Here is a 21,476-nt window from a genome sequence, read left to right as displayed (position 1 = left end):
GGTAACGTGCCATGTACTCCCAATGTTGAAGCGAGCAATGGGTGACGCCAGGGACTGAGCATAAGAGGGAGGTCAAGGTAAAGGAGGAGCAGTGGTGGGGACAGCCGCAAGGTGGGTGGTACTCAGGTCAGACAAATACTCGCCCACAAGAGGCAGAGAGGAGTTGTCCGGGTTAGGGGTGTGGGGAGTAAAAATATCCTGAGTTAAGTTGGATAAATCTGTGGGGTGCGTGTTTACAGATTGGAGCATGGGATATGGGGAGGAGGTGCCATCTGTCACCTCGGGAGCAGAAAATGTGGGTGGACCGGTCTGAAAGCAGGTGGGCGGGTGGGAGTTAGAGTGTTCTTAATCCTCAAGAAGGCATAGTCAAATCGCTTGAGGTTCAGGTCTGAGGTTTGAATAATGACATTACCATTATTGTAAAGGGACACAGTCAGCTCAGCCTTCAGGGCCGGGGTTGGAAGTGTGTTAAACGGAAGCCATGTGGAGTTTTGGTCAGCTGTTTGGAACAAAGCATAGAAGTGAGGGACTTTCTCCACTTCGCTCTTCTGTTAGTGTAGAAGATGAGGTCTGTCAATATAGTGCTGTTACTGGAGATGTGTCCGATATGGGCGTTTCAGGCCAACGTTTAAGGAGATTGTGTTTGAAGGTCTTCTTCGCGTTTATTGACAGGTTGGGGTGTAGATAATCTTAAAAGGGTTCAAACCTAATTGAGTTAGTGGGTTAGAGGCGTGGTAAGTATTTTGTGCCATGATGAGTGTAGAGCGCAGAAGGAAGAGGTTAAGGGAACAGATAGGTTCAGGATGTAGATATGAGAGAGGGAGGGAGGAAAGGTAGACCCATTAGAAGGGGGCCCTGGTAAAAGGAAGGCGAGAGATAGTCAGCTTGCTGCTGCATATTTATAATGCAACAGCAGGGGTGAAACAGTAAGCGGAGGAGAGGTAGACTGGGTATGGAGAGCACATTAAGCGATAGGGGAGTAAAGCTGAGGAGGGTAAAACCCCAAAAGGGAGTAGCGTAGGAAGAGTCGCCATGTACCTATGTTTCAGTGAGGCATCCAACGAGTGCCCTAGCAACCTAGGCAAAAGACTAGCAGAAAAGAAAAAGAGGAACTAGGCGAAACAAGAAGAGGACCATAAAGCTGACTGAGGGCTTCCAGGTATTTAATGTAATGGTCAATCAAAAAGGTGAATATTGGAGCCTTGACAATACAGGAGCGGCGAGAAGAGACAGAACCAAAAACTGTGTCTGAACAGGAGAGAGCTAAGGAGGACAAGTCTCTGATTGCAGCTTAAATGAGGTAGAAGACGAGCGAGGCAATATTTCACTGATTAAGATTAAATCCTGCTCAAGTGAACATCGAGGCCATTTCAAGTAGGACACTAAATGTACCTAACTGAAGGACAGGATACCACCTTCATCGCTGGTTATAGAAAAGGGTGGGTCAAGTGTTGAAAATCAAGGTTCAGGCGATCCTTGAGGCCGTTTTGAGTAGTGGCCTAAGAGTGAATGTGAAACATGTGAGGCCCCATTTTGAAGTTCATAGCAACAACCACCGCAGCCTACGCGAGGCAGTGATCCCACAGCTCGGAGTGAGCCGCCATTGCTGCAGGGAAGGTCTAGAGTGGACGAAGCTTCAAGTCCCTACCTCAATACAGCATGCCTCGCAGAGCAGTGCATGCTCTGCCCAGGCCCGACCTAAAAAGGGCCAGCATAAGATGCAAGGCCTATTTCTGTCTAATCATGGTGTACTGTTATGTTTGGCGATGTACAACTGAACTGTCTGAAAAGCTCAATGAAGCTCCACGTGCAGGGATTTGATTGCGCTGTTATCAACAAGTAAATAAATAATCACAAACAGTGGTATTCACTAACTCGGAGTACTTGTCTGAAACTGAGAAGTGCTGAGACATGCTGGTCTATCCCTTAAAATTAAAAATAGTATCACGTTCTCTGTAGCTGACAGTATCTCCCCGTTTTAAACACTAACTGCAGGCCAGTCTCAGACTGTGCTTCTCAATGCACACTCCCTATAATATACGTTTAAAGTCATTTTGCGTGGCCTGCATCTATCTGCAAGACCCAGAGAAAATCACTAGGGCAGACAGTGGGAGGCACCAGATCCAGGCAGGAGAGGAAATGTTGAATAATAATGTATCCTGACCATGGGAAAACACAAACAATGCCACTGTATGACTCAATAATTAACATATATAAAAATAATATCATGTACGCAAAGGATTCCTGCTAAGGACTAATGTTTCCATTTATATGCATTTCCTCCGCCCCAGGCTCCACAACAAAGAAGAGCCACAGCAGGGAATGGAGCCATGAAAAGGGGTCAGACAGCGTTGGAAGCAGAGACCAAAGCATGGCGCAACGTTCTGGCACTCTTCCAAACTTTTTCACTTTTGAAATTGTTATGGATTCATCTTTGACCGCACTATCAATTTGTGTTGCAAGTCCGTTTTAAGGATTAGCAAGCCTTTGCATAGAAAAGCACAGTCTAATACTTAAACTTACAGAAGAATTTATCCTCAAACAGAATATAGTATCAGGGCAACATCCAGTTATGTGTCCAGGATCTCAAGTAAGGACTGCTGAGATTATCCAGTAGATGAATTGAGGGACAGCACGTTAGGGTGACCACTTCCTTCCAGGTCACTACTTACACTGTTTCTATTTCCCGACTTTGGGTGTGATAGCCTAATGGCATTCTGTCTGTTTTGGTTGAGTCTGTTTCCACTGAACTAGTTAGACTAACACACGTTAAATCAATGATTTGGAGGTAAAATGTTCAGGATTGGAGAGAGTGTCCATCATGACCTGAAGTGAGGTGGTCGCTCCACTGTGCAACCACAAGCCAGTGTGGAAATAAGACAAGAAGAGCCTACCATTTCTAAATATGAATTGACGTTGACTGGGGCCCTGTAACTGCTGGATCTGAATAACAACTCTGTGAGTAGGCATAGCAGATCACTTCATCTTTACAGAACACTATCTATTTAGACCTATTTTGTCCCTTTGTAAATAAGTGCTTTACTGTGTTAGTCCACTTGGTTATTTGAAGAAAATGAAGACTAACACTCCCAGAATGCACTAATGTATTAAAAGAATGACCAGGAATGCAAACCTGGAGTGATGTGCCCCTAAAGAAAATATACTGTAGAGAAAAGTTGGTTGCCTCTTGAAAAGTCCCTGATAAGAGGATTTGATGTACCCTACGTTCTCTTTCACGGATGTTGCCTTCCCATTATGGGTTGGAAATAAACACTGGATGATTTGGTAATGGAAAGATAGCTTTTGGAGAATGACAAAACTAAGTTAGTTACTCAACGTGTCAAAAAATTGTGGCAGTACAGGGGTAAGTATAGGATGGACTAGCCAATAAATGACAATCTTTTCAGCAATCCTGTGTTGTTGTCTTTATTAGTCTAGTTTGAAGGGGGAGTCCCGTGAGTGTCTGTTACTCCTGCTTGTAATGAATCAGGAAGGGTATGACTAAAGGCCACTCTAAAAATATAAAGTTTCCAATCAATCAGTCAGCACCAGAGATATACACAAACAATCTGGAGTGATCTCAAGCCACAGATGCGACTCCTCGAACTTCTACTTAACCGTTATCCAAAACAGTCATGGAAAATTGAATTTAAGCATAAGTTAAGACAAGGGTAAGACAGAGAGTCTAAAAATTACAAAACCAGAGATTCAAGAATCAGCACACAATTGGAGTGAAAACTGCATGTATTGAAGAATTTAATAAGTGAAGCAGAATGTCAAAGAAGCTTAGATGCCCAAAGGAGTCACTCAATTTGATCTTAACCAAGATGGTGTTTTTGCTCATTACCAGTGACTGCAAACAAGAATAGGTACAAAGCTGGCTGTTATAGACGACTTTCAACTCATCTTTCCCATTAGTAACTCTCCGGAGTCTGTCCTCACTTTTCAGTCCACCATACTGTTCATCAGTCAGTGGATGAACAGCAATCATCTTAAGCTGAATCCGGATAAGACAGAGCTAGTTCTCACTGGAGGTATCATCAAGAACCCCTGGGGCGTCATTTTAGGCTGGTCACAGCACGGAGACGGCTCTGCTTTATATGGTGGAGCATCTTCGCTCCGTGCTTGACGCGGGACAAACGGCAGTGCTTGTGTTATTAGATCTGAGCGCTGCCTTTGACACCGTCTCGCACCCAATCCTTCTGCAGCGCCTAGAGGAGGCTGGGGTCACTGGTACCGCGCTCCAGTGGTTCCGGTCGTTCTTAACCAACCGGGCCTTTAGCGTGACCGTCCCACCTTACCAGTCCAAATTCCATCCGTTGAACCTGGGGGTTCCCCAAGGCTCCTCGCTGAGCCCTACGCTGTTCAATCTGTACGTAGGGCCGCTAGCTGAGGTTGTCAGGCAATGGGGCATGACGATGGTGTCATACGCCGATGACACCCAGCTAGCGGTCACGATCAGCGGGGATGCCGAAGTCGATGCCCCCAGGTTTCAACAAGGACTGCGGGCGGTCGCCAGCTGGATGACGTCCAACTGTCTCCAGCTGAACGCTAGTAAGACCGAGGTCATGGTTTTTGGCAGACAGCCGGAGCTGTGGGGAGAGAGATGGTGGCCTGGGGATCTGGGTCCTGTTCCCATCCCAGTCGCCGAGCTTAAGAACCTCGGGGTCTGGCTGGACCCTGCCCTCACGTTTGTGTGCCATACTAAACGCACGGCCGCATGCTGCTTTGGCATCCTGCGCGGGCTCCGTCCTGTGCTTAAGTTCTTTGATGCCCCCACCAGGCAACTCATGATCCAAGCCACTGTCATCTCCAGGCTGGACTATGCGAGTTCCTTGCTGGTTGGTCTGAATCAGGCAGAGATCGGGCGCTTACAAAGGATTCAGAACGCCGCAGCTAGAGCGGTGGTAGGCCTCCCAAGATTCTGTCCTACCTCCAGTTCCCTGCGGTCACTGCACTGGCTTCCGGTGGCCCAGCGGATCCAGTTTAAGGTCCTTTGCATCACCTATAAAATTCTGAAGGGGTCCCCAGCAACGATTCTCATGGCCCTTCTTGCCAATTATACCCCAGCGCGACTCTTAAGATCTGCGGACCTAGAACTGGCTGTTGTGCCGCGCTTCAAGCGAACTAGAGCTGGAGGACGCTCGTTCCAAGTGCGTGCAGCGGTTCTATGGAACTCCCTGCCCCCGGCAATTCGCGCTATGAGAGACTTGCTTTCTTTTCGTCGCGCGGTGAAAACCTTTTTATTTCCTTAGTTTGTAACACTTGTTTGTTTTTTTAGTTTAGGTGTGTTGTGCAGCTGCCTTGTCGGGCGCCAGGACGCTCCTTAGCTGGAGCATCTGTGCGCCAAATAAAAAACGCATAACATAACATAACATAACATAACATTTTTGGCCCAGGGAACTTGGCCAAGCTCCCTCTCCATCGTCCACGGCCAAGAGCTTAGGGGTCATTATCAGCCAGGACCTCACGATGAAGGCTCAGATCGGCTCAGTGATCTCTACCTGCTTTTTCCAACTTAGGAAAATAAAAAAGATCTGCAGGTTCCTCACCTATGAAGCTCGAATCCAGGTGATTCTTGCTATGTTTATGTCCCAAGTTGATTATGCCAATTCTCTTTACTACGGCATTCCTCTCTATCTTTCCAAATGTTTACAAATGGTTCAGAACCAGGAAGCTCGTTTGATTACTCATCAACCTAGACATCTCTACATCACCCCCCTCTTGAAACAACTCCATTGGCTACCTATAATCCAGCGTTGCGCCTTTAAGGTTGGGTGCCTCATTTACAAGTCCCTCAATGGGAAAAGTACAACATTTGTGAATAATCTGATCCACAAGCATGCTCCCTTCTGTAACCTTTGTTCAGTTCACAAGCTACTGCTATCTCCGCCTTCCTAAAGATTAAACAAAAAATGCTACTGGGTTTGGGCTCCCAACAGTAAGGCCAAGCCACTGACCAATAAACAACTGAACAAATGCCAATACTGTTCTACTGAATCTTTCCTTTTTTCTTTAAACATATTTGATTTGAACTAATGTGAAAGTGAGCTTTCAACTTCACTCTGGATTAATCACTTATTTTATTTGTAATAAACATACATGTGTTGGTTAAATTTCACCAAATTTCATCTTCAACAAATATGATACAAAAAAGGCACACATTAAATACACCATTGCTTTATACATATTCACACACATTCATTTCTACCAATCATTCTCACACACACATATCTTCAACCATTTGTAATCCACACGCACCAAAACACATATATCTACAAATTTACATATACATTACAATTTGATATAAGAACCATAGCATAAGGTTATTCTTATTTTCTCATAATTGGAGCAAAGTTGTTGTTGTTAGAAAATCTTATGGCTCAACAAAACACTGGTCTACGCGTTTCGAACTCCTGTTTGGGGTGGAGTTCTCATCAGGACCCAGAGCTGTGAAAAAGAATAAGAACCTATCTTAATACTTGATGGCCATCAAAAAACGTCCAGTGACCCACCTCTAGAGAGCTGCCGCTTACCTTAAGTCCTCCACTATGACTCATGTAACATTTGTATGCACTCGCAGCTTATCTCCTGTAATATCAGTGTATACTCCAGCTTGCCAACTGAAATATAAGAGCCTACTCCTGGCTAGTCTCTCGTCATATCAACACCCACTATCAGCATGTCTCTTATACCAGCAGCTCGCCTCCTGCTACTTTAGAAAGAACCCTACATTTGCCTTTAGCTCATTAATAAAAACTCTCCCTTTCTGGTAGCACAAACAGGGCAGTACCCACAGTACCCCCTTGTTTGTTATAACATAAGTAAGGGTCCCAGTTTTCAGTTTTTACTGTATTTTACAGATAAATACAGACAAAAAGCAATGTGTTTCCTGTATGTATTTTTTTTTAAAGCAGAAAAATACAGAAAATTGTACTTCTTACGAATGACTCTCCATGGTGCCCTTTATGAACTCCCGGCCAACAGCTGAGCAGAAAGACAGAATGGGGAGTTAAAAACTGGATATTTCCTTAAATACAGGCATATGTTAACATGTGTTTGTACATAATGCTAATATTTACCTGTTGGTATAGTGTTTTGTTTTATTTGTCAGATTAATTTGCTAAAACCTGACAGGCATCAAGGTATAAGTCCATGGTTATCACTTAAAAACATGTGTAAATATACACTTTTATGACTCCATTTATGGTCAAACATAAAATAAATATGGATAAATACAGACAAAATTTTTGACAAAATAAATAACATAAAACCGGGAGCCCTAAACATAAGTCACCATTGGCGCACCTTTGCTGCTTGTAACATCAATTCCCACTGTTAGGGTATCTTCGAGTTTTTTCCTCACACGCCAACTGTAGTTGGAAAGTGTGAGTGAGGAAAATCCAGAGGTAGACTCCCTCCCATTGAGATTTCTCAACACAGGCGGTCGTGGATGGTTACGACTCGCACTGAGAAACCATCTGTTCGCGTTGAGGAAGCGGCCAAACCCTAGTAGGAAAACTACTTGAGCGGCTGCGAGATGCAGCGCCCTCTTATGCTGCGCATGGTGCAGTTCGTGCGGATGTTCCAGCACGGGACAAACACCCGGCGCTAAAAAGCACCACGAATGGCATGACCTAACAAACTCTGTCGCTTGTGGAACCCCGCATATCGCAGCCGAGTTTTTAGTCACCTTGCGGAACTCTGTTAATCCTGCCCAAGCCTACTTTTTTACTGTAAAATTTGTACCCAATTTATGCCCAGATTTTTAACACCAGTATTTTCTCCCAGCTACTTCACAGTGCTCGCTGTGTATCACTAACATTTGCATCCAATACTTGCTCAGATCTTATAAAATTAGGGCTCGCTTCCAATATTGGTGCCTAGTCCGGACTTGCTTCCTATAATACAAGTGCCCACTGTACATTTGCATGCTGTACTTCAGAGCCTGCCTATCTCCTATAATGTTATTAATCACTTTGTGTTTGTCTCTTGCACTTCTTCGAGTTTGTCTCTTACACTTTCAGTGACCATTGTGTGCGTTTTTCCTGTAACATGAGTATCTACTCCTTGCTAGTTTCCTGTAACAACTTTATCCACATTTGTCTTAACTAAGTTCTCAGTTCACCCTTTCTCTTGTCATATAGAAGGGATCTCCTCCATCTTTTGCAACATCAGTCCTCACCTCACATTGCCCAGACCATCAGTAACCATCCCCTCCCTGTTACCTTGTCAAATATCAGCCGCAACTCTCTTTTGACATAGCAACATGAGTACCACAGGCATCTGTACTACTGCCCATCAGCCACTACTAACATCACTAAGAAAAGCAGTGCCCTATTCCCCTATCACTAGTGCCCCAGTACAGCCTCCATCAGTGCCCATTCAGGCATTAAGTCGTTAATCCTTCTAAATTAATAAAAACTCTAACCTGTTGTTGTTACAATAACGCTATGGATTCAATTAATTTTAATTCGCTCCTAGGAGCTATAGAACTTTGAACCAATAACATATGTATCTTTTACTACCACAAGCAATTAAAACGGATCAACTCATATACAAATTTGAGAGGTCATCACAAATATTTACAAAATGACAATGTGCATTTAGAAATAAGTGGGCTGAAAAAAGATAATAGTCTAGCAAAAAACCATTGTGTAGTAAGATCATGATTTTGTGGAATTTCTATGCAATTTCTTTCAAGGAAATGGATGGATGTATTTTCAGCAAAATGCTGTATGTGGCTTTTCCCTTCACAATTCCACTGCAATTGTTCCGGGTCAGAGGTCAGGTAACGTGCTTAGTTCTCACTGGTTTGAGGAAAAAGAATGCAAATGAGGCTTATAAACAGTGCATGACTCAGACTGCACGGCAGAGGGAGAGGAGAGAGAAGGCAATATTACTACGAACTCTATGGATACATATTAAAAGGGAGGCGTTCTACGACGGCCACGCACAGGATCAACATTTAATTTAAAGATCAAGTACTACTCTCACTCCTCGGTAGTGAATCAACATGTGCATAGAAAGACGGCCATGCTTAGCAATGCTGCGAATCAAGGGATGTTAAAGATGGTAACGATTGTGGATATTCCTCAGAAGTCTTTAAAGCAGTTCAGGGCAAGCGTGCAGGCGACAATCGCTCTGAATCAGCACCAACTCCTGTTTTTTTTCTGAAGCATTTGGATATATTTGTTCACTTCGAAAATTATACCAGAAATGTCCTAAGTAGACTCCAGACCATTTTGAATCAGAATTAACGATAACCTGAAACATAAGCAACAAAAAAAACAGCAGTCACAGTGGAAGGACGCTGAGTAGAAAGAAATGTTCAATGGATTTTCATTCATCCAACGACGTCAGAAATTGGTGAAAACACAAACCATCAGCAGGAACACTGGGGTGAAGCTGGGAGCACTCACATGCATGTACAACAAAGCAGCCCACACCAAAGTCATGCACAGAATAGTCCAAAAAATACTTGTCCCTTTGGTGAATACCGGGCTGCACAAAATGCTCAACAAGGACGTAATAGCCCCACTTTTTTCTTCTTTTAAATGAAATGAAATGAAAGATTTATAAAGCGCTACACAGACCCAAGGGTATCTAGGCGCTACATAGACAAGCAGGCAAAGGTCGATTTGTAAGGTAAGTTAGTAAAGCCAGGTTTTTAAGCGCTTCCTAAATTGCAACAAGTTAGGTTCATTTTTGAGAGGAGTAGACAGGGAGTTCCAGAGTTTGGAGGTGGTGTAAGCAAAGCGTTTACCTCCCCATTTTACTTTATGTATCTTGGGGATGGACAGGTTGCCACTGTCTGACGAGCTCAATGATCTGGCCGGGATATAAGGCTTGAAGAGTTGCAACAATTGCCAAGGGCCCTTGTCGTGTGTAGCCTTGAACGCAATACATAGAGCTTTGAACTGAATGCGTTTGCTAATAGGCAACCAATGAAGCTCAGCAAGAGCCTTAGAAACTGAATCAAAGTGGGTGAGCCCGAGCAGGACTCTGGCAGCGCGGCATTCTGTGTCATCTGGAGTTTATGTATACTGCGCTTGCTCACGCTAATGAGAAGAGCGTTACAGTAGTCCAGCCTAGAGCCAATTAAGGCTGTGACTACTGTTTTCCTTAGCTCAAATGGGATGAACGTAAGTACTTTTTAAAGGATTTTAAGAATAAAAAAACAAGATGCTGTAGTATGATTAATCTGGGATTCAAAGGAGAGCTTGGATTCGAAGAGAACTCCAAGGTTCTTTACCTTACTGGCTGGTGTTGGAGGAGGGCCCATATCGCTTGGCCACCAGCTATCTGACTAGAAAATTGGCATGTTGCCGAATAGCATAACTTCCATTTTTGATGTGTTGAGTTTTAAACAGTTAACCTGCATCCACTTCCCTATATGGCTCATGCAGTCTTGAAATCGAGATGCGGTATCCGTGGACGGGCTGTTGATGGACACAATAATCTATGTGTCGTCAGCGTAGGACACCAGCGTGAAACCGAAGCTTCTAATCAGCTTGGCCAAGGGGGTAACGTACAAGTTAAAGAGTGTGGGGCTCAAAGATGAGCCCTGTGGAACTCCACAGGGAAGTAAGAAATTCTGCGAAACGAATACATGTGCCACTGATTGCGTCTTATTAGACAAAAAAGATCTGTGCAGGGGGAGTGCATTATCCCTGATTCCCAACAAGGCAAGGAGCTCAACCAACATGTCATGGTTGACCGTGTCGAATGCCACCCGAGAGATCTAGAAGGATAAGGGCAGCACTCCCCCCTCTGTCAAGGGTGATTAGCGCCAACTCAGTGCTGTGATGGGCCCGAAAGCCATATTGCCAGTGGTCCAGGATGTCACCTTCCACGAGAAAAGAGGACAATTCCTCTTTTAAGAATCTTTCGATGATGTCAGCTGGGAACGGTAGCCTAGAAATAGGTCTATAACTGGAAGTGTCCTCAGGATCCAAATTTGGTTTCTTCAGGAGTGGCAAGATGGAGGCTTTTTTCCAATCAGTGGGAAAATACCCTGTGTTAATAATGTGGTTAAAAATGGACGAAAGGGCAGATGCAATGGTTTCAGGGACCATATGCAAAATTTTAGGTGGGAATGGGTCTAAAGGGGATCCATAGATAACTAAAGAGATTAATTTGGTAGTCCGGTCAAACGTGATTGGCAGAAAAATAGGGAGTGTGGTGGTAGAGCAGCCATCTGCTTTAGCTGGAAGAATTGGGCTGGCGCTCAAGTTCTTTTCGGAGGGGGCTGATAAGTTTTGTTGGGGCACAAAAGCATCGAAGACTTGTTGAACTTTTTGTTGAAAGGCATCTGCTAGCTTATTACAGAATTGCTGGCTACTTTCCTGGTCTTGTATTTCTGGAAGCTTAGATAGTTTTTTAACCACAGTAAAAAGCCTTTTAGAGCAGCCATTGGCTGCTTCTATTTTTTCTTTAATGAAGTCTGATTTAACCTTCAGAATACGCTTTTTATAGGTTTGAAGGGCCTACCTTACCATATGGTCTAAAAGGGCTTCAGTGTCTATGTTGGCGGTGTTTTCAAGTTGAAATTTAAAGTCACCTAAAATTGTGATGTTATATTGTTTTGCCTTAAGCTTTAGGAGCTGACCTATAGGATTTAAAAAGTTGGACTTAGCTGTTCGTGGAAGGTAAATATATATGCTGTTAAAGGTATTCTGGCTATCAAGCCCAATTTTAAAAGTAGCTGCTTCGTTCTCTGTATAATCTAGTATTGGTTTAAACTGCATATTAAAACCATTTCTGACTATAAGCGCTATGCCTCCTCCCCTTTTCCAGACTCTATCTTTCCTGTGAATATTAAAACCCTCAGGAAGAGCCCCTGGGAGGTCTGGTTCAGAGGAGGAGTCAGCCCAGTTTTCTGAGACGATCGCTATGTCAATTGCATGCTCCTCCAAGAGGTTGTGAAATTATAACGCATTTTTAATAAGAGATATTGTGTTGAGGAGAATACAACTAATGATATTCTGTCTTTGATCAGGCCTCCTTTGGTTGAAGTACCAGCGTCTTGCTAAAAATAGGGGTAAGCTGTGCACCACCGTAAGGTAGTGGGGGCAATGTTTTTTCCCTGAGATCAAGTGAGGATCCAGAGGAGGGCACGGGCCAGGGTTGCCTGTAGGTCTGAGATGCAATAATGCTTCCCTGGAATACTGTATTAAAAAACGTTTAGAGTCATCTGGATGAAAACTGGCATAATGGCTGGCGCTGTGTACGGTCTATGCGCAGACAGCCTTTGGCGTGCCGGTGGCGCACCCGCTACGTGCGTCCGCTGCAGCATGCGATTGAAATAGGGCAGTTGCCATTAAAGGCTAGACCTCCAACTTCCGCGAGTAGAAGTGTAGGCAGAAGTGAGTGCCAAAGATTAGGTCCTGCCCTCCGCTCAATCAGCAAAGGAGCCGCGGCGGACCAAGCCAGGGACTAAAGGCAGGAATGGAGGACAATCGGCAGACACTTTAAGGTAAAGTCAAAGCGTTCAAATTAAAACCACAATACAATTAAAATCAGTAGTCTGTGCAAAATAGCAATGGAAGTTTTGTTAAAAATAGACTGTGCAAGAAACAAGAGAGAATAGACCGAAGTCAATCGAGGCCAGGCATCTCTACTCTCCAACCTTCGGCGAGACTGCCTGCTTTTTAAACATATTTTATTGCCTTTGGTAAGTAACATTGTTCCAGGGACGTAACACAGGCCCCGGCATCCCCTGCGGGGTGCAGGATGGGGGGCAGCTGCAGGGGGCCCCCTCAGCACAGCACTGAGGTCTGAGCGCTCCGGATAAAATCCGGAGCGGGGGCCCCTCCATGTACGTTGCAGGGGGGGGGGCCTTAAACTTTTGTTATGCCACTGCATTGTTCAAGATAATCCAGCATTACATTCATATATTCATTTGCATGCACTACTGCTTTATATTACATTAGTTTGTTCTCTATATCATTTCTGTTCGATCTAGGACATAATATCTCCTGTTAAACCTAGTAAGATTTGCATATAAAGACCCCTATCCTGATAAAGAATTATTCAAAGTAAGCATTCTGCCAAGAAATGGAAAGCATGATGCTTTAAGTGGGGAAACAACCTTTAGAACGCAACTTTTACAACGCACTACCATTACAACGAAACTTTTACAACGCAACATCCATTACATCGCATGCCATTACAACACAACCATTACAACGCATGACACTACAACGCATACCACTACAACGCATGTCATTACAACGCATACCATTACAACGCATAACATTACAACGCATAGTACCCTTACCCTATCCAACACTTACCCTACTGGTGCACCCCCTGGAGTTAGAATAGTAATTTTTACCCCTACTCTATCCAACACTTACCCTACTGTTGCACCCCCCTCGAGTTAGAATAATAATTTTTTCCCCTACACTATCCAACACTTACCCTATTGTTGCACCCCCCTGGACTTAGAATAGTAATTTTTACCCCTACACTATCCAATACTTACCATACATGCAATGTAATGTTATGCGTTGTAATGGTATGTGTTGTAAAGGTAGTATGCGTTGTAATGGAATGCGTTGTAAAGGTAGTTTTTAAAAATTTGTTGTAATGGCATGCGTTGTAATGGAATGCGTTGTAATGGATGTTGCATTGTAAAAAATGCGTTGTAAAGGCATGCGTTGTAAAAGTATGTGTTGTAACGTCATACATCCCTTTAAGTGTCGACAATTTCTGTCTGAAGATTTTTTTCTAAAATAGCAGAGACACTGAAATCTAACATCTTTTTTGATGTGAACTACCTATATGCAGACTAAATGAGATTATATTTGTTGAACTTGAGATGAATGGGTCTTTTTCAAATCAAAAATCTTTGAGGTTTTTATCACACTGTCATGCTAAAAATAATGTCTACAATGTAGAGTAGCTTATGGCATGTCCAGTATGTTTACGTGCTATAGATAATAACAAATGTTGTTTTTCTAAATATAAATATTTCTGGATCAATTAAGCAAGTGTCTGGAAAATACTATGTTGAACTTGTTCTTTTGTTTTTTATTCAAAACCAGCAGCACTCTACATTGAAATCCTAGGGCAGCAACTGTGTCTTGAATTCTTGACAAGTTGCGTTAGAAGACATCTTTCGCCTCAGGGAGAAATATCACACTTGAGAACCACGTAGAAGGGCTTGATTGTGTTGGCTGTTCTACAGCAAGGGATAAGGAATTCCAGTGAAATTATGTCATGAGTTTAAAGAATGGAAACAACAATGGGTTTGAGGGGTGATGAAGGGCGTGGAGTAGGTCGCAGGGAACGGTGTATGAGATGACTAGGGAAAATGGTGTGTGTGTGCATGTCAGGGGAATCAAGGCCAAGGGTAGATTTAAAGAACAGATTAAATAAACCGAACAGCACTCTTTTGTACAGGAACACATCCATGGCAGGTGGCTATAGGTGGACTTTGTCAGGTTAAAGGAGTGAAGGGGGACTTAAGAATTGCATGGCAGCACTTTCATTTCTTTTTTATGAATACTACAAAAGTGATTGGCAATTTGCCTCCGTACAACAAGTGAATGCCTCTGTCTACTATTCCATGATTAGTTATGGCAATTTCTGGAGCGTACTGTCCTTTGAGGAATTGGGTGCTATGGTGTCTCTAGAAAAGTTCACAACCGCTGTGAAAAGTATTTTAGGTTGTCCCTCTTCTGCATTCTTTCTTGCCCCATGTTTTCCCTTATGCATTCTGGCAGTGAGTGCTCCGAAACTACTTATGGAGCCACACAGCGTTAACAGAAATCACAATACAAGTCACTGCCGTGAGGCTTTTGTTACTCTCATTGTGTCACAACCACTCTCCTCATGGACATCGATTCGCCAAAATGTTATGGGTGACAAAAGCGACATGTCACTCCCTTTCACACCCAGTGACATCACAGGCGTGTCCAACCTTGGACTTTCGACGTCCTCTTATTTACTGCTGAGGTGTTATGGAAGAAAGGGCAAGAAATGGAGACAACAGAAAAGTAAACAAAGCTCCATGGCACTCTTTAGTTTCGGTTCTTATCTCTCTCTCCCTTCATAAGCTGTGTGTGTGTGATGTGTGTTTGTGTGTGGTTGGGGGAGGGGTAACCGTAGGGGGTGGGGGAAGGACTTTGCTAAGGAGACCGGTCACCAAAGGGCAAGGTGGAGGTCAAAAGGCAACACACTGTAGCAGGTGCTTCCTCTGGGCACCCCCAAAATGTCATCCATGTCCACCTCTCGCTTCCACTCTCTCTCAACCTCTTTGTCAGGAAACCGACACTGCTCTCGAGAGTAAAGCCTCTTTTCAGACTCGTTAATCATAAATTGCCCTGACGTATACAAGTGTACAGCCAACGCATGCGCAAGTGCGCGAAGGGCAGGTGGTGCAACAGAACAGGTGTCCTAATGCAATTTAGTGGTGGCCCGATATCCTCACCTTTTACCCCCGCCCATGCCCTCCTGCTTACTTCTCCGCACTTCGACCTGTAGGGTTATAAATGAAGCGCGTATTCAGTGCAGTCTGGATCAGGTAATGGCAGAGACGCTCCGGGCTCCTGCTATGTCTGGCTCGGGAGAAGCCTCAGACCAAGGTGTGCACTATGTGATTACACGTTTACAGCACAACTGAAGCAGTGCGTGTGTTGCTCGGGGTGATGACATTCACTTACAGACAAACAATGAGACAAATGGCAGAGAAAACAAGAAGAGGTAGTAGTGAGCATACCACAGGCCCACTCTGTTAAACAACTTTAGTGGGGCAGTAAAACATGAAAATGGCAACATACGAACAATAATATACTACACGTACTGCAAGAAAAAGTTACAATGTGATATGCATCGATTTTGACATTCGAAATGATGTTGAACCTCGAAAGCATCTTATTCTCTGTATACAAAAGGGATTCTGTATACACTGAAAAAAATGGGTTGGTGCTTATGGAGTTAAAAATATATCTGGCATTTCACATAAAAACTGCGAAGTTCTGTAGGCAAGGTAAACCGTAACTTCTGACCTTGCTGCGTTTAGGCAGCCTCTGACAGAGTACCAGGCTGAAACATCTGCAAATAGCACAGAAAACCCCTGGCACTGAAAAACCATCTCTGGCACTGCTCTAACGTCCCGTGGGACTGTATAAACAATTCTCTAGCACCCCAACGACACCGAACAAGCATTTTCTGCCCGTATAAGTCAATATTCTGTATTATGTCAACAATTTAGGACACTGCATGCGGAAACTCTGGAACTACACCCTGCATAAATTCACACTGCCCCTTGTAGTAAACAGACACTGCCCCCTGTTGCGAAGAAACACTGCGCCCTGCACTGCATGACCAGTATTTCCTTACGTGAAATAAAACCGTCCCAGCAGTAAATCGACACAAGACCACGAGGTGCATTTAGAGCTCACATCATCTGTGCACGTGCACTGTCACCAGTAGTGATTTGGCGTGGCTTCCTAAAGAGAGTAGACCCCCGACTACGCAGTTTACGGGCAGTGTTCTTGTAGTGACCGTTGCCTCCCGTGCGTGAGCACTGCTCCCTCACTGCATTGGTGACAACGCTCCCTGAAGAGAGCGGGCACTGCTCGCTGCAAAGAACGGACGCTGCCATCCCGCGCTGACCCGTGGGTTTTCACTCACGCTTTGCTGCTGCCCCTCTTCACCGGCTGCCTCAGGGGGCTGCTGCTGTCCGCTCCCGGTTCTTTCTGCTTCTGGCTCTGGAAGCCCCCCATGCTGCGGGCTCTGCAGCGGCTGTCGCCGCCGGACGGACGGTCGGTCGCTTCCCGTGCCGGACCGCGGCCTGTGCGCCTCGCGCTCCTGCGTCTCTGCACTGCTGCAGAGCAGCTGCATCATCCGCTCGTGGGACACACAGGGTTCCAGAGCGCTGCCAACTTCTCAGCCAATCACAGGAAGTCCCAGGGGCGGGTGAGCAGGGCGCGCGCACAGAGGACACCGCTTGTACTGGCAGCAGTCATGGGGAGACACGTCCTGACAGCACTCCTGATTGCGAGAGGGCGCGAGGCAGAAGTACAATTCACAGCAATCTAAGGACTTCAGAAATACACACTCGAGACGACGGAAGGACAAGTCCCAGCGTGGATACTTCCGGGATTGCTGTACGCCACTAGTAAACGGAGATGGTCACTGCCAGACTGTATGCTTGTCTTGACTTCAAAAATCTGTAAAGCAAATCCCACTCGCGTACCATGTTCTCCTGCTGCTCACGAGGCGCATCCCTTTTCAGAATCCAAACATGGGACTGTGAACGGATGCCAATTCGGTATCTGGAAGGGACATGTTGTAAGCTTCCCTTCCAAATACAGCATTGGATTATAATATATATATTTAAATGTTTTGAGGGCCGAAATACTTTCACAAAAATGTGATATTTTATGGACAACGCAAAGGGGGTGGTAAGTTATTCGGATGCTGAATACTTTATTGTGTGAGCTATAATAATGACAATTAGAGATATTGAAGCATTAGGAACAATTCATCATCAGTCCAAGGCATTCCACACCTTGAAAAACCCAAAAGTGAGATAAAAAAAGTAATTCATCACCTTCTTATATGAGAAAGACTCTTAAATAATAAAATGTGCGGTGCCACATGCGTAAATAATACTAATACAATGAGTTTCAGTAAAACATGTACGTTTGAACTTTCCATAGGGCAAAAAATGTGGGAGGGGGCAGGTTTGCTCAACTCGCTGTGTACTAGGATCATCATGACCTCATGAGCAAGTGGGGAACAGAACGTCATGGGCATGAGATCTTGTTACTCTACAAGTCGCGTAAATATAAGAAGTCACTGAGGCAAATATATCATAGTTCCACCGGAGACTAAGTGACTGCTTTATATTCCCTGCCATTAACTCTGATAAAAAGAAGCCGCAAATACTGTTGCTTTGCTTTCAGGGACAAGGTGCAAAGAAGAGTAAAATGTAGCAACATTTCGTCAACACCTTGGGTACAAGTACATACTGTTGAGGCCAAGGTCTTTTGTGCCAGTTTTCAGGAAAAGTTTTTACTGGTAATGTGGCTAACCTAAATCTTATATAGAGGGATCTATTCAGATCAGGCTAAAGCTGGCCCATATACTGCATGGCCTTGCTGCAAGGTTTGTATTCCAGAAATAGTGTCAATAGATCTCCTCTTTGCTTTGCTTTCATGTTGGACCTGTATTTGTCCTTGATGCAGGCCGCACTTTCAGGTGTTATCTTCTCGGGATTAGTCCAAAAGGACTTACATCACAAGGCCAGAAAGGTGTTTGCAACATGACTATACCAGGGAAACTTTGTATGCTACCAAATTTCCATATTGCGCGTAAGGGTCTGCCAGCTGTGGGTTCGCCCAGATCCATATCCAACACAATATGGGGTTAAGGGCTAGTGAAGTCATAATTGACCTCATTCCCAACGCCATTCTGAGGGGTAGCATAGGTGTCCCAGGACAGAGGGGCAAAATAAATCTGTTTTCAAGTTTCCCCATTCCTGATATAGTTTTGAACCCCCACAAATCTGACCCACACAAACAAGTGGCCAATGCTTTGATTTGATAAGCTTGGAGGAAATGGGCAATTCATCTGTCAGTATAGCATTAGCGTACTGGGACAGGGTAGCTTCATTTTTTATGAGCTGCTTAGTCCAAAGCAGCTTATCCTTAAAACTTATTACTAAGTAGTCGTAGTGATTGACCTTGCATAGGGGTTTGTCACGATATATCTTAAAAGTGCCCTTTAGGCTACTTTTGCTGTTTAGTACCATCAATTGAGTAACCTATTCCATTAATGAAAGGTGTCCCCTTGCAACTCCTTCCACTTTGTGAATTAAAAAGAAAGTTTGTTTAAGAGGAGGAAGGGGTCCAAGAACATTTCAAACCTTGTAAGTTAAACGTCATAATGCGCGGCGTTCCTGGGATAGCAATACAAACATTACTGTATCCAAGATGATGGCAGTTACAATGTGCACACTGTGAGACAAGTCTGGTTTGCTAAGATAAGATGAGTAGGAAAAAATGTAATAAAACTAGCAAAGATAACAGCGGAAAACAAAGGGATGGGAAGGGGAGGTGGGGTGAGGGTATGGCCTTGAGGGGTTTGCTCTTGTCAATTTCCTGCTTATTTGCACGCTAAGCGCTGCTACTGCTTTTAATCATTTATACGTATTTTCTGATGATTTTATTGTTGCTAACTAGCACTGTATGAATTTGATGCTGAGATCATTATTTGGGGGATTTGTGTAAGACGCTACATACACTTACTTGAGACAGGGGTGTCCTGGCCGGCTGCCACTTCCTGTTCTCTCCCCGTCGACAGATAGAGAGGCCATTTTGCTCAGTGTGCACTCTAGTTGTCAGAGGGGCTTCCCCATAAGAATGTGCGCTGTGCGGACGCGCAGCAGACGTGCGCAGCAGGCACGCCTAAAGTGAGCCCATCTGCACCTGTCAGAGTCCCGGACGCGGCAAGCGCCAGCCATACTGCCCGTTTCCCATCCTACCACAAGGTCCCTCGGGCCTACAGCCTCAATGAACTACTCCTGGTTTGCCCTCGCCCTTGCTTCCATTCTAACAGGTGGGAGGTTTTAGATTATCCCCCCCCCCGTCTGCAATAGATGTAACTATTGCCTGTGCACAGGTTTGGATGTCTCCCAGCGCCCCAGCACCTCTTCTAGTAATAGTAAGAAAGGGCCCCTTATTAAAGCAGCAATGATTAATACTCCCTCTCTAGGGAGATATCATCAGGACATTTTTGACCTCCTTTCTGATAAGCCGGTTCATCTTTTATTCATTACTGAGAACTGACACAATGAATCGTCCAACCCTATAATTGAGATGGCTATTCCCGACGGATATACGATTGCCATGCAGACCGCAAAGTCGGTAGGAGCGGTGGTGTTGCGGTTATATATAGGGACAAGTGGGCCTTCCACCGTGGCGAGTCTCTGCAGCTGGGAGAGGGCGAAGTCTTGCACTTCAGTATCATAATTTCCCCACATGTTTCGCTGGGTGGAACATTGTTCTATAGGCCCCCTGGCCCAGCAGGGGCTTTTCTTAAAGACCTGGAGATTGTTATCATTCCCCGTGCACTATGTTTTACTTACTATCTCTTTCTTGGGGATTTTAATATTCATTTGGACTGGGTAGATGTAGGGGATAGCAAAACACACAAGATGACGGACGGCATGTTGCACATTGGAAAAACATTCACCCCCAGTCACAGATCTGGGTTTAATCCATCATTATTCTGCTCACCACGCCACCCCAGTTCAGACATGGCCATATGCAAATCAGTCTTGACCCTGTTCCTCATGGGAACAGTCCAGCCCGAACTGCCAAGCCACGTCTTCCCTGGACCGGAATCAAGCATCCTAGGACCGGTTTCTGGCTATCAGCCATCATCAGCCAGGATAGCTTGACTCCAGTGGCGTAGTGAGCACGGGACCCATGTCTGGGCATACCCTTCCCACATAGGGCGAACAGCAAAACACACAAGATGATGGACGGAATGTTGCACATTGGCAAAACATTCACCCCCAGTCACAGATCTGGGTTTAATCCATCATTATTTTGCTCACCACGCCACCCCAGTTCAGACATGGCCATATGCAAATCAGTCTGGACCCTGTGCCTCATGGGAACAATCCAGGGGATATCAGAGAATGTTTAGACTCACTGAGCCTTGCCCAGCTCACTCAATGGGTCAGGTCACCGACTCATCTTGGTGGTCATATTCTTGATCCTATTTGTTCCAACTTCCCCATTATGGTTGAGGGTCCTCTTCTGGTGCCCTGCTCCGACCATTTCTTGTCCTATTTTTCCTGGGCCTCGGATGGTAACAACCTACCAGGTTGGGCTGGACAAGGCCCTGCTGCCGCCAAAATTGACCCTCTGACTTTCAGCCATGCCCTGGCTGGGTCAAGATCAGTCCTCCCTAATGACATGGAGGGAGCTCTTGCTAGCTCTCCAGCTGGATTAGGCGGTCAGTGGATCTCCTCTCTCCTACGTCCCTCCGTAAGCGGTCTAGGGAGTCTCCTTCAAAGCCTTGGTTCTCGCCTGAGCTTAAACCGCAGAAGCATCAATGCAAAAAATTGGAGCGTTGCCGGCGGCAGGACTATTGCCCCTCGGAAAAGCTGACTCTTAGGAAAGCCTAGAAGATCAATTACAACTCTGTAGCTCAGGCTAAAAGTCTTTACTATGCGTATCACATTAATCTAGCCAGAAATAACTCCAAGGAATTTTTTTCCGTTGTCCAGAGTTTTCTGGCCCCTAGAGCTGAATCTATCACTCTTCCTTCTTCGAACGCCTGGTGCGAGAAACTCTCAAATTTCTTTATGGATACGATTCGTTCTATCCAGACGTCTTTCACATTAAGCAATCATGCTATGCCTAGGATCTTGCCCTGGAGGTGCCGCCTGTTGGATCTTCCTCCCTGACGGTCTTCACACCTATCGATCCGCCTGAGTCACTAAGGTC

General features: G+C 44.8%; 1 protein-coding gene across 6 annotated transcripts in view; it reads right to left on the bottom strand.

Moving 5' to 3' along the window:
* TACC1 (transforming acidic coiled-coil containing protein 1) overlaps nt 1-21,476 on the bottom strand; it is an 875,899-nt gene that overhangs the window by 597,451 nt on the left and 256,972 nt on the right. Inside the window, exon 1 of one of the 6 annotated variants that reach the window (XM_078666327.1) lies at nt 16,645-16,887. The exons of 3 other annotated variants lie outside the window; for them this stretch is intronic. In XM_078666327.1, coding sequence (XP_078522453.1) covers nt 16,645-16,736 — 92 coding nt within the window. In that variant the 5' untranslated portion in view covers nt 16,737-16,887. Of the gene's footprint in view, nt 1-16,644; nt 16,888-21,476 lie in introns of those variants that run through there. 2 more of the 6 variants (XM_078666329.1, XM_078666325.1) reach the window with 2 other exon arrangements.

Source organism: Lissotriton helveticus, chromosome 11 (genome assembly GCF_964261635.1).
Source record: "Lissotriton helveticus chromosome 11, aLisHel1.1, whole genome shotgun sequence".
Taxonomy (NCBI): domain Eukaryota; kingdom Metazoa; phylum Chordata; class Amphibia; order Caudata; family Salamandridae; genus Lissotriton; species Lissotriton helveticus.
The sequence above is the reverse complement of the archived record's forward strand: the minus strand, read 5'-3'. Positions and strand labels throughout refer to the sequence as shown.